The 13,452-nt window shown below is 32.8% G+C and overlaps 1 protein-coding gene across 2 annotated transcripts in view; it reads right to left on the bottom strand.

Moving 5' to 3' along the window:
• The window catches only part of LOC111512527 (uncharacterized), a 110,579-nt gene that overhangs the window by 64,460 nt on the left and 32,667 nt on the right, over window positions 1–13,452 (bottom strand). The window contains exons 11-14 of one of the 2 annotated variants that reach the window (XM_074170168.1): window positions 13,062–13,327; window positions 6,685–6,931; window positions 6,393–6,629; window positions 2,189–2,467 (exon numbers count right to left, since the gene is read on the bottom strand). In XM_074170168.1, coding sequence (XP_074026269.1) covers window positions 2,267–2,467; window positions 6,393–6,629; window positions 6,685–6,931; window positions 13,062–13,327 — 951 coding nt within the window. In that variant the 3' untranslated portion in view covers window positions 2,189–2,266. Of the gene's footprint in view, window positions 1–2,188; window positions 2,468–6,392; window positions 6,630–6,684; window positions 6,932–13,061; window positions 13,328–13,452 lie in introns of those variants that run through there. The other variant, XM_074170169.1, reaches the window with a different exon arrangement.

Raw genomic sequence — 13,452 nt, 5'->3', positions numbered from 1 at the left:
GTATCAAAAATGATGTTGAAAAGTAATCCTGTACAAAGACGAAACAGGAATGATCAAATCATTTTAGATTGTTTCGGAAATAATCCTAATGCCAGTATGAGGAATGCCACTTTAGATTTGAATATTCCACGAGAAACTATTCGGAGATGTCTCAAGGCGAAGAATATTAAACCTTTCAAGCCAAAATTTTTACACACACTTCAAGAAGGCGACGAAGCAAGACGCCTGGAATATTGTTTATGGGCCCAAGGGAAATATTTAAACAATAGAAATTTCGTAAAAATATTTTATATACCGACGAAGCCACTTTCATTACAAATGGAGTAGTGTCATCACAGAATTGTCGCTATTGGGCAGCGGATAATCCTAACTGGGTAATAAACTGTAAAAGCCAGTATTCCCAAAAAATCAACGCCTGGTGTGGGATATTGAACGAACGAATTATTGGTCCTTTCTTTTTTGATGAAAACATTAATGCGCAGAGGTTTCTAAAATTTTGAAACACAGAGTTTTGGGATGCTATTCACGAGCTGCCAATCAATGAACAATCAAATTTAATTGTCCAGTTAGATGGGTGTTCAGTTCATTATGCCAGAGTTGTGAGGCAATGGCTTAACGAACATTTTCCAAACCGATGGATAGGCCGTGGTAGTCCGTTTATAGAGTGGCCACCCAGATCTCCAGACCTCACAGTTTTGGACTTTTTTCTCTGGGGACTTCTCACACAAAAGGTTAACAAAAACCGCTCAAGAGATAGAAATGAACTTTGTACAAGAATTCAACAAATATGTGCAGATATTAGCCCTCAAGAACTAAGGAACGTAATCAGAAACATTCGTAAGCTCTACGACACATGTATCGAAATACGTGGTGGATTAATAGAGGCTACTAGAATATGAGTTAGAATTAATTGTTGCACTGAATCGAAACATTTCAATAATTAGTTATTAGTTATGTTTATTAAAATTTTTTGCTCCATTGTTAGTTGAATTGTGTGAATGTAATTCCGTTATTTTCATTAAAAATATTTACGCTATTTGTTTTTTTTTCATCTGGCGGCACTTTATTGTTGAAATCATCAAAAAAATTATATATTGTGACTGTTAGCTGTGTGAGTTTTCGAATTTTTGAGTTGTCATAACTTTGTTAATAATGAATATTTTTTCATGAAATTTTGGTCTCACCTGTTTAGAGGCACTCTGAATCCAGTGGCGTAGTGATTTTTTTCAATAAAAAAATCGCTAATAAAAAGTCACGATTTTCGACTAAGACAAAATATCGTAGTATGCCCTGAAACTTTAATAAACATTTCAAATTTTGTCCCAAGGTAGACCTTTAAGTACTTGACATTAAAAAAAAATATTATTAAAATCCATTTACAACTTCAAATTTTAGGGGGGTGTTTCCATTAAAAATGGGTTACACTATATAAGTTTTATCAAGTTGTAAAAGTTCATGTAGAGTAAAGATTTGCATTGTTTTATTGCCGCAACGCCCAAAGCTTACTTAATAAAAAAAATAAAAGCTCTGTACTTCAAAGATGACTATAGCAAACCATCAAGTGTGCTACATTTTTGAAAAGCTAATTTTGAGCTCTATTGAAATATACAGGAATATACAGGAGGTCTCATTGAAAAAATGTAGTTTTCCATCAATAACTATTGATAACTCATTTGACCCTCAGACACAGCTATCAGTTTTCATCTATCTAGTTTGAAAACAGGAGTCTCCCCTCCAAAAGTGTCCGATTTGGCCCACTCTGTACAAATTCACTCGATTGATTTCAGCATCTAAAAGAATTTTCTGTCAGGAAACCTTCACAAACTTCTGACGGATATAATCCAATGTTCGTTGTGATATTATCCAGAGAAGTAACTTTTCAACAGTAAATATTCGCCAAATCTCACTATGTAGATACGTTTGAAGAGGTAAATGTTTTGGATTTCTTCTTCAAAAAATATTTCGCCCTAAATTTCAACAAAGTTTCAACGTCGATGACAGACACATTGAAACAGTTCATATTCCATTATACCATGAAAATGAAAATGTTTGATTTATGGAAAGCTCATAAGGCACAGTAAAAAAACAATGGTATCAAAATAATACTATTTTTTGGATTATAAATGAACATCATTCAATAAAAATTAAAAATCTCATCAAGTTGTGATAGAATCATACAAAAAAACTGTTGAAGAATAAATAACGCAACAACGATTTTTTATAACGAATAAAACGTGATGGAATTATTTTTATGGGACAGCTGATGTTACTGATCATTGTTACGAGCGTAATAATAGTTAATTGCTCGTTGTAAATCGAAATCTGCAGCTAATATGACCTCAACTAGAGATTCCCTGGATGATGTTTCCCCTAGAATATCCCTCAACTGAGATATGCTCGAGTCCATCCTAGAGGAGTTTCGATCTGAAGTTAGATCTTCCAATGAGCTGTGGTTAGAGGGATTGTGCTACAATACATAGAATCATTACTTTTCAATCAAATACAAACATGTTATCAAACATAATAGCTATTTATGATATGAGTGTTAAAAGTAAGGTTTTACTTACGTTTAACACAAATATCATGCAAAATATTTTGTACAACTGCCCTGTTTTCATAATAGAATAAATAAATTTAATATTTATAAAAAACACATTTTGACATTTCTTGTCGATTAATTATATTCATGTTATCGCATTTGCTGTGAAGTGGCCGCGTCAGGTGACGCAGAATCACCTGGTTACCAACGAACAGTATATTCTTATGTTAAAACTCTAGATATAGTCTAATCAACAAGTTCAAAAACATGAAAAATAGAGATAAAGGTCCTAAAAATATGAGCGATAGCTCATTCGATTCGGAATCACCTCTAAAAAAATGTTTTTGAAGGATTTTGGTGCAGGTAAAAAATTGCAATTGTTATTAACAAAATAAGATTTAAAAAAATGGTATTCTAGCAACTTCATTTTTTTAAATGGAACACCCCGTATATTAATACATTTTTGGAATCGCTCTAATATTTTGATACTTTTTTGTCAATAATGTCCTATACCTACCTCTATCTGTTTTCGAGATAAAAAAATAAATTGTGCTAAATATGGTCCAAAACATAGCCTTAATTGAAATTAAGTACATCAGTACTCTCAATTCATGAAAAGTTGATATTTTGATGATAGTTTGGACAAACTCGAAATATTCAAATATAACACCAAGAAATCGACTCCATATCATACAGGGCGTGCTAAAATTACTATTATTTCCATTGTGCATAAAAGTAGTCAAAAGTCCATTTTTTCAAAGAAACTCCCTATATATTACTCGGTAAATTGAAAGATGGTGAAAAATGCTTCAAGATGATATATCATGTCCCTATACCTAAATCGTCAAGTTTTCTCAATAAAATCGCTTCTTCTACAAACATTAGTTTTTTTAGAATTTGGATTTAGGTAACAGTGGAATTATCAAGCTTATAGCAGTACGGTTACTTTTATAAGTAATTTACAAAGAGTTATCGACGGTGTTTCGAATCATCTTTCAAAATGAATGCAAATATCGATTATTCAAACAAAGTTCTTATGAAATTATTTATTATACACATGAACAAAGTGATCAAATCATTGTCATAACGTGTAAAAAGTTTCCAGGGAACAACTGTACCAAAAATCAGTCATTTCTAGGTAAAAAGTAAGATTTTGTGGGCTAAAACATGTGAAAGTACAGACAATAACAGAATAGGATGATTCAAAATAACAAAATTGTAAACAAAATATCACATTTTCACAATAAATGCTGAAAATGTTGTCCATTACATTCTACAAACACTTTAAAATGTTTTTTGTGCGCGACTTGTGGTTGCTTTTTCAATTTCCTGGGGATCCAGATCTTCAATACTCCGCACTATTCGCCGTCGCAATTCTTCTTTGGTAGGCACTGGAGTACTGTATACCCTTTCTTTTAAAACACCCCATGAAAAAAAGTCGAGTGGCGTCAGATCGGGTGATCTCGGTGGCCAATCCCACGGCCCTAAACGCCTAAACCAACGATCGTCGAAGAGTTCGTCAAGTTTCCTGGAAACTTCCTGGGTGGAATGAGCTGGCGCTCCGTCCAGTTGAAACCACGAATTCCTATATTCCTCTAAAAGCAAATGTTCAAGAAAATCGGTTACAGTCGTGCTTAATATTTGGAGATATCTCTCTGCGTTCAGGGTTTCTTCATAAATAAAAAAGCTAATTTTATTGTTCTTCAGAATACAGAAAACATTCAGGTCAAATATTTCTTGAAAACCGATTTCTTTTGTAACAAGAGGATTATGATCAGCCCAAAAATATTTATTCCTACTATTGAAAATACCATCCCTCGTAAATTTTGATTCGTCGCTCCAAATTATTTTTGACAAAAATTCCCGATCTTCCTGTGTATGAATCAAAAAGGATTCACAAAAATGCATTCTACGTTCGAAGTCTTCTGCTTTTAGAGCATGAACTTTGGTAAATTTATACGGATGCATTCCGTGATTTTTCAAAATTCGTTGTACTGAAGCATGTGATACACCTAAATCTTTTTCTGCACTGCGAATGAAAGCTTCTGGATATGCATAAAAATATGCCAAAACGTTAACAGTATTGTCCTCATTTGAAGTAACAGGTTTTGGTAATGTCGAAGGCGCTTTTAACATGGAGCCATAGTTAAGGAAATTATTTTTTGTAATCTTACAAACTTCCTCTTGTTCATTGGTGTTAATTCAGGATACATTTGGTTGAATTTTCTACAAGTTCTGGCAATGATTTGATCACACTGTCCGTGTATAATAAATAATTTCATAAGAACTTCGTTTGAATAATCAATATTTGCATTAATTTTTGGCGATTTTTTGAAACACCGTCAATAACCATTTATCAATAAAGGAATCAAATTCTTTAAAAATTATTTTTTGTACAACTGTTATTGAAAATCTCTTTAATAAGAACACTTCAATCAGAACACCTACCAAAAAATCATTTAAAAAAGTTCACACATGCAGTTCGTGCTATTGCTAATATTAAATCCCTGTGAAGTTACTGATAATGACGAAGTAATATTTAGTCCCACTGTAGAAAGTCCTTCATGACTAACCAATAATCCTCCTTAAAATAACGTGAGTTGGCGTATGTAGTTGTAACATATGCCTTGTAATCCAAATATCGTGTGTTCAAATCCCATGGACCCTATAATTTTTTTTATTATCAACAGTAACGTTATACAAAAAAATTTGTATAATACATTTGTTAAAAGTGATTTTATTTTGCTCGTGAGTTTGCTCCACTTGCTCAAGCTCGTTTTGCAATAATTACCACAAACAAAATAAAATGTCACCTTCAACACTTGTAGGTAAAACGTGAATAACTATTTTTTCACAAAAACGGCTTTATTAAGAAAACTTGACGATTTAGGTATAGGGACATGTATATCATCTTGAAGCATTTTTCACCATCTTTCAATTTATCGAGTAATATACAGGGGGTTTCATTTGAAAAAATGAACTTTCGACTACTTTCATGCACAATGGAAATAATAGTAATTTTAGCACGCCCTGTATAATATGGAGTCGATTTCTTGGTGTTATTTGAATATTTCGAGTTTTATCATCGAAACTATCATCAATATATCAACTTTTCATGAATTGAGAGTACTGATGTACTTGATTTCAATTAAGGCTATGTTTTGGACCATATTTAGCACAATTTATTTTTTATCTCGAAAACAGATAGAGATAGGTATAGAACATTATTAACAAAAAAGTATTAAAATACTAGAGCGATTCCAAAAATGTATTAATATACGGGGTGTTCCATTTAAAAAAATATAATTGCTAGGACTTTTTGATAGAAGTGGCAACGCCGCAATGCTGATAGAACAGGTAAAGAAATGTGAGAGGTGAAATTTTCATGAAAATCATGCTTTGCGTTTTCCAGAAACGTCTAACCTACCATCGACCGTGAGTCACGCTGTATATAGTTTATATTTTATTTTAATCATTTATATTTTTTACACTTGTACTCCACATCTTACACTTCATGTTTATATTGATATTTATTTATGATATTTTATTTGTAACAAGAAGTTTATTCTTAAACAATAAACATATTATTATCATCATCATTATCATACTTGGTTTGCCCAAAGGGTTATCAAGAAGTCACGTTTTGCAGAAACAAATTCAAATATTGTTAATCACTCATAACAGAAATGTGAAATAAAAATTATTATTGGAGAAAGTCTCGAGTTACATAGTTTCCAAATAGTTAATAACCAGATTGTATCTGTTTCATTTATATCAGACGGTTTATTCAGAAGTATATAATATTTTTCAACAACTTCAATCAAAAAAAAATATAATAATATCCAAAACTTACTTCGGGTGTCAATAACATCGACTCCAATGCCTTTGTTATCTCATTGGATCCTGGACTGTTTGCAGGAGAAGACGGAAGGAGATGCTCCAAACCAAAATCAAAATCACTTGGTTTCCCACTTGATTGACTGAAGACACATTCTTCAAATATCTGCGCTTGCAGAGATATCGGGAGTTCGAAAAACTCATCAGACTCTGTTAAATCATGATGTTGAGACACGTAACCCAAGCAATGGTTCTAAGACAATACCATAAATGAATGATTCATAGGTGTAACCTTCTTATGAACTTACTTTCAATATTCTGGCATTATACTGGTCAGCTACACTTAAAAAATATATAACCGTTTCAGCATCTATGATGTCCACTAAGGCGTATTCACAGGTGTGTTTCAAAGCATCCATTTCGTACCTGTCGCTTAGCAGCAACAGTTCCACCAACTGTTCAGAAGACAATGAATCACACTTCAACCTTCCACTGTATAAATATTCTAACAATATTCTGAACAGAAAAGGTCCGGTATCGTGTACAACTATTTTTCTGAAAAAAAAAAAGAAGGTATTTTCAAGTTAGTACTATTTTTGTTATAGCCCACACTGCTTTCAGAAGAAAATATATATTTATTTATTTTACTTTTTATTTACTTTTTACTCCTACAAACACAATATTGAATTGTAATTAAAAGTAAGAGAGATAAAACTACAATAACAAAATAAGCTTAAGAACTACTAACTAAAATAAAACAAAACAGTAAATATAAAAGGAAACAAAAAAGAAATCAAATAAATTATCACAGTTTTTAAAATGTATACAAGTACCTATAAATTAAGTTACCCAATACCTAGAAATTAATCCGGCTGTGAGAAAAAGTAGGCCCTTATCCCTTTGGCATTTGTTTTAGTAAAAAGATCCACGATGCTATTTTCAGTTAAAATGTTGCAATGATTTAGCATACGGGTGATTGGCGAGTTATCAGAAAGGCCGATAAAGAATATTCTCTTGTCCTGTCTACGCAGGTTTACCTTAGGCACAAACAATTTTACATAGTTGACCAGAGATGATCCCTTGTACTTTACATTATTAATTATATAGTATACAAAAAGAACATCCTGTAATGCACGTCTGCTCTGTAAAGTAACAATGTTAAATTCCTTGTGCATGCTTCTGTAAGACACCATAATGGGATAGCAGCCATAAATTTTGACATAAAGATATCTAAGAAATCTTTTTTGAACTTTTTCAATCAAATCTGCGTTGGTCTCTCCCTGTGGTGACCAAATAACAGAAGCATACTCAAGATGAGGTCTAACTAGAGCATATATACATGAATTTGACTGATCCTCTGATCCGCAGATTATATTTCAGTTGATGAAGGATTATTTTCAAGTAATCTAGCTCGATTTGCCATGTCATGTTTTACTAGGTTAGGTCGAATGTGAGTGGCTCTATTCAACTCTCCAACACAACCCTTAACCAAAAATAACAATTTTATCAAACAACAAACTGAAATTACAAAGACATAACATACAAGCAACAACCAAAAAAAAATAAAAAATTTAAATATTAATAAAAGCTGAAAATTAAAAAATTAAAAGTATTAACAAAAATTGAAAAAATAAAAAATTAAAATTAAAAGATTTCAAACCAAGTTTTGTCACGACAGATATATATATATATATATATATATATATATATATATATATATATATATATATATATATATATATATATATATATATATATATATATATATATATATATATATATATATATATATATATATATATATATATATATATATATATTACAATGTAAGTTGTCACGGATGGTATCACACCACCACCCTGCCCAGCTACAATCCGTAGCCAATACGTTAATATCCCGCAGTTTCCGCCTAACAGAACCAACAAACAGGGCAACAGAATTGAGGGAGACAACAAAGGCTCTGCGACAAAATGTCTACGGACCAAAGATCATTCAAAAGGTCATCGACATACAAAGAAGGACCAAAAAACATCCACTAGATCGACAGAAGACTCTCCACACGACAGACAATCTGTGACACTACCTTATGTCAAAGGTGTGACCGACAAAATCGGGAGAATACTATAACGTAAAAACATCCGGACAACCTACAAACCGCACAAAACGATATCCAGTTGGCTGCCCAGACCGAAAAAGAGAATTTCCATAGAAAACCAAGGAGTATATAGCATCACATGCGAGGACTGTGGTCAACAATATATCGGTCAGACCAACAGACGTATATCTGCCAGAACCCAGGAGCACAAAAACTCGATAAGAACAAAACAAACCTCCTCTGCCCTTTTTCAACACCATCTACAAACAGGTCACAAGATTAATTTTGAGTCCACAAAACAAATAGCACAGGTGCAAAACCCAAGAATTCGACAAATCAGGGAAGCTATCGAAATCGAAAAGCAAGGCCTCATCAACAAAAGGGATGACTCACTAAACATCACAAGGATTTGGAAAACAATAATTAAAAACAACCCCCAAAGACAACCACAAATCGATAATGACCCATCGCAGGTAGGAGAACTGCTAGAATCCATCAAAAACCCTCAGGTGGAAAAACAGGTAACAAATCCATACAATTTACGCAAGCGAAACCAAATAAAAACACCACAAGAAGAACCTAACATCAGTTACACCTCTCGAAGCGAAGCAGTAACTCGTCTTGATAATGCCATCCGAGATGATGGCGAAACGTCGACTATCGAATAGTACACAACGGATGAACACCCGGAAAAACAACACATCATATATATATATATATATATAGGCTATAACCGGTGAAAGTAGCGATTCCATTGGCAGTCCCTCATCTTGCGTAAAGTATTCGTCCTTCAGTTGGAAGTTGCAGTTTCGTACACAGCATCCTAGTAATTCCATAATTACTTGTATTGGTAAATTTGTTCTATCTTTCAGGTCCCTACTTTCGAATATCCTCTTCTGTATGATTTGAAGTGCTTCTTCGACAGGAACGTTGGTGTAGAGGCTTTCAACTTCGAAACTGATCAGTTGATCCTGCTCTTTGTTTGTTGTTTAATAAAATTGTTATTTTCGGTTAATCGTATTAATTTTTTTCAGGGATTTCAAATCAATTTATATTATATTAGACAATGGAAGTCTGAACTGATGAAATACACCACGAAACATTGTCAACCACCTTCAAACAAATGCAGTAACGTTAGTTAAAAAATAAAAATGGTAAAAAACATAGAAAGTTACAATTCTCTTTTCTTCACTTTTCCTGGTCGTTGGATTGTCCGTAGATTTCTTACAGAATTACTAGCCCGTTCACCAGATTTGATACCTTTGGACTTTTTTTATGGGGTTATTTGAAGCAGAAGGTGTACGACACTAAACCTGCTTCAATATTGGATATAAGGCACAGAATAATAAATATTTGTAGACATATTGACGTTACTGTGTTCCAAAATGTTTCCCAGAAGGCGCCCAGTCGCCATCTTGAAAGTTTCATCTGTCAATTGCACTTTAAACTAAAGTATTCATGCATTAATTTCATTATCCCAAATTTCAATTTTTCAAGTTGACCCGTTCAAAAAATCAAAAGGGGGAGACATTAAATAAATGCACTGTATGTAATTGTTATTTTAAAATGAATATACAGCGTGACTCACGGTAGGTCTGACATTTCTGGAAAACGCAAAGCATGATTTTTCTGAAAATTTCACCTCTCACATTTCCTCACCTGTTCTATCGATCTAAAATATTTTCAGCATTGCGGCGTTGCCACTTCCATCAAAAAGTCCTAGCAACTTTATTTTTTTAAATGGAACACCCCGTATATTAATACAATTTTGAAATCGCTCTAGTATTTTAATACTTTTTTGTTAATGATGTTAATGATGTCCTATACCTATCTCTATCTGTTTTCGAGATAAAAAATAAATTGTGTTAAATATGGTCCAAAACATAGCCTTAATTGAAATTAAGTACATCAGCACTCTCAATTCATGAAAAGTTGATATTTTGATGATAGTTTGGACAAACTCTAAATATTCAAATAACACCAAGAAATCGACTCCATATCATACAGGGCGTGCCAAAATTACTATTATTTCCATTGTGCATAAAAGTAGTCAAAAATTCATTTTTTCAAATGAAACCCCCTGTATATTACTCGGTAAATTGAAAGATGGTGAAAAATGCTTCAAGATGATTTATCATGTCCCTATACCTAAATCGTCAAGTTTTCTCAATAAAGTCGCTACTTCTAGAAACATTATTTTTTTTTTAGAATTTGGATTTAGGTAGCAGTTTATAGCAGTTCGGTTACTTTTATAAATAATTGATAAATGGTTATTGACGGTGTTTCAAAAAATCGCCAAAAATGAATGCAAATATTGATTATTCAAACGAAGTTCTTATGAAATTATTTATTATACACGGACAGTGTGATCAAATAATTGCCAGAACTTGTAGAAAATGCCACCAAATGTATCCTGAATTAACACCAATGAACGAGAGGAAGTTTGTAAGATTACAAAATAATTTCCTTAACTATGGCTCCATGTTAAAAGCGCCTTCAACATTACCAAAACCTGTTAGTTCAAATCAGGACAATACTGTTAACGTTTTGGCATATTTTTATGCATATCCAGAAGCTTCCATTCGCAGTGCAGAAAAAGATTTAGGTGTATCACATGCTTCAGTACAACGAATTTTGAAAAACCACGGAATGCATCCGTATAAATTTACCAAAGTTCAAGCTCTAAAAGCAGAAGACTTCGAACATGGAATGCATTTTTGTGAATCCCTTTCGATTCATACACAGGAAGATCGGGAATTTTTGTCAAAAATAATTTGGAGCGACGAATCAAAATTTACCAGGGGTGGTATTTTCAATAGAAGGAATAAACATTTTTGGGTTGATCATAATCCTCATGTTACAAAAGAAATGGGTTTTCAAGAAAAATTAGACCTGAATGTTTTCTGTATTCTGAAGAACAATAAAATTAGCTTTTTTATTTATGAAGACACACTGAATGCAGAGAGATATCTCCAAATATTAAGGACGACTATAACCGATTTTCTTGAAAATTTGCCTTTAGAGGAATATAGGAATTCGTGGATTCAACTGGACGGAGCGCCAGCTCATTCCACCCAGGAAATTTCCAGGAAACTTGACGAACTCTTCGACGATCGTTGGTTTAAGCATTTAGGGCCATGGGATTGGCCACCGAGATCACCCGATCTCACGCCACTTGATTTTTTTTATGGGGTGTTTTGAAAGAAAGGGTATACAGTACTCCAGTGCCTACCAAAGAAAAATTGCGACGGCGAATAGTGCGGAGTATTGAAGATCAGAATCCCCAGGAAATAGAAAAAGCAACCACAAGTTGCGTACAAAAAACATTTTAAAGTGTTTAGAATGTAATGGACAACATTTTCAGCATTTATTGTGAAAATGTGATATTTTGTTTACAATTTTGTTATTTTGAATCATCCTATTCTGTTATTGTCTGTACTTTCACATGTTTTAGCCCACAAAATCTTACTTTTTACCTAGAAATGACTGATTTTTGGTTCAGTTGTTCCCTGGAAACTTTGAGCCATACTTGAGGAAATTATTTTGTAACCTTACAAACTTCCTCTCGTTCATTGGTGTTAATTCAGGATACATTTGTTTGAATTTTTTTACACGTTCTGACAATGATTTGATCACTTTGTTCATGTATATAATAAATAATTTCATAAGAACTTCGTTTGAATAATTGATATTTGCATTCATTTTAGAAGATGATTCGAAACACCGTCGATAACTCTTTGTAAATTACTTATAAAAGTAATCGAACTGCTATAAGCTTGATAATTCCACTGCTACCTAAATCAAAATTCTAAAAAAAAAAAATGTTTCTAGAAGAAGCGACTTTATTGAGAAAACTTGACGATTTAGGTATAGGGACATGATAAATCATCTTGAAGCATTTTTCACCATCTTTCAATTTACCGAGTAATATACAGGGGGTTTCATTTGAAAAAATGAACTTTTGACTACTTTTATGCACAATGGAAATAATAGTAATTTTAGCACGCCCTATATGATATGGAGACGATTTCTTGGTGTCATTTGAATATTTCGAGTTTGTCGAAACTATCATCAAAATATCAACTTTTTATGAATTGAGAGTACTGATGTACTTAATTTCAATTAAGGCTATGTTTTGGACCATATTTAGCACAATTTATTTTTTATCTTGAAAACAATAGAGATTGGTATAGGACATTATTAACAAAAAAGTATTAAAATACCAGAGCGATTCCAAAAATGTACTAATATACGGAGTGTTCCATTAAAAAAAATAAAGTTGCTAGGACTTTTTGATGAAAGTGGCAACGCCGCAATGCTGAAAATATTTTAAATCGATAGAACAGGTAAGGAAATGTGAGAGGTGGAACTTTCAGAAAAATCATGCTTTGCGTTTTCCAGAAATGTCTAACCTACCATCGACCGTGAGTCACGCTGTATATTATCTTCATATCGAGCGTTTTCATAGAAATCACGTCACAAGTATCAAATTTTTAGATTATTTCAAATAGGGACGACTGGCTAAAGAAGAAAACTCATGTTTAGACCCTAAAAAATATGTACCGCGGAATATTTCGAGAAAAAACTCACTTATCTATGGCTTCCCTCATTCCTGATAATAATGCTCTGCGAAACCAATCACATCTGGCAGCTACAATTACTCTATGTGATTTTATGTTGTAACCCTCAACTGGAGTTGCGGCCTCGTTAGAGTTTTCACTCTGTTCCAGATTATTGCATATTATCTCAAATTCCATATCAGTTTTCTTCTGGGCATTCAGTAACTGCAGGCACAATTGTGATAGAGAACTACTGTTTGCATCTTTGGGTGAACATAGAGACTTCACTAAATTGAGCTACAAAAAATCAATGATAATATAATTACCATTCAAGTCTTCAAACAAGTCAGACGTTAGTTATCATTAGATAAAAATTAAGTATGGTTGACAAAATTTGAAACATAAATATTCCCTGATAATGA

This window comes from Leptinotarsa decemlineata, unplaced genomic scaffold (genome assembly GCF_025532065.1).
Source record: "Leptinotarsa decemlineata unplaced genomic scaffold, Ldec_3_MD MMD2_P_RNA_scaffold_7, whole genome shotgun sequence".
Lineage (NCBI taxonomy): Eukaryota > Metazoa > Arthropoda > Insecta > Coleoptera > Chrysomelidae > Leptinotarsa > Leptinotarsa decemlineata.
This window is presented reverse-complemented; position numbering and strand designations above follow the sequence as displayed.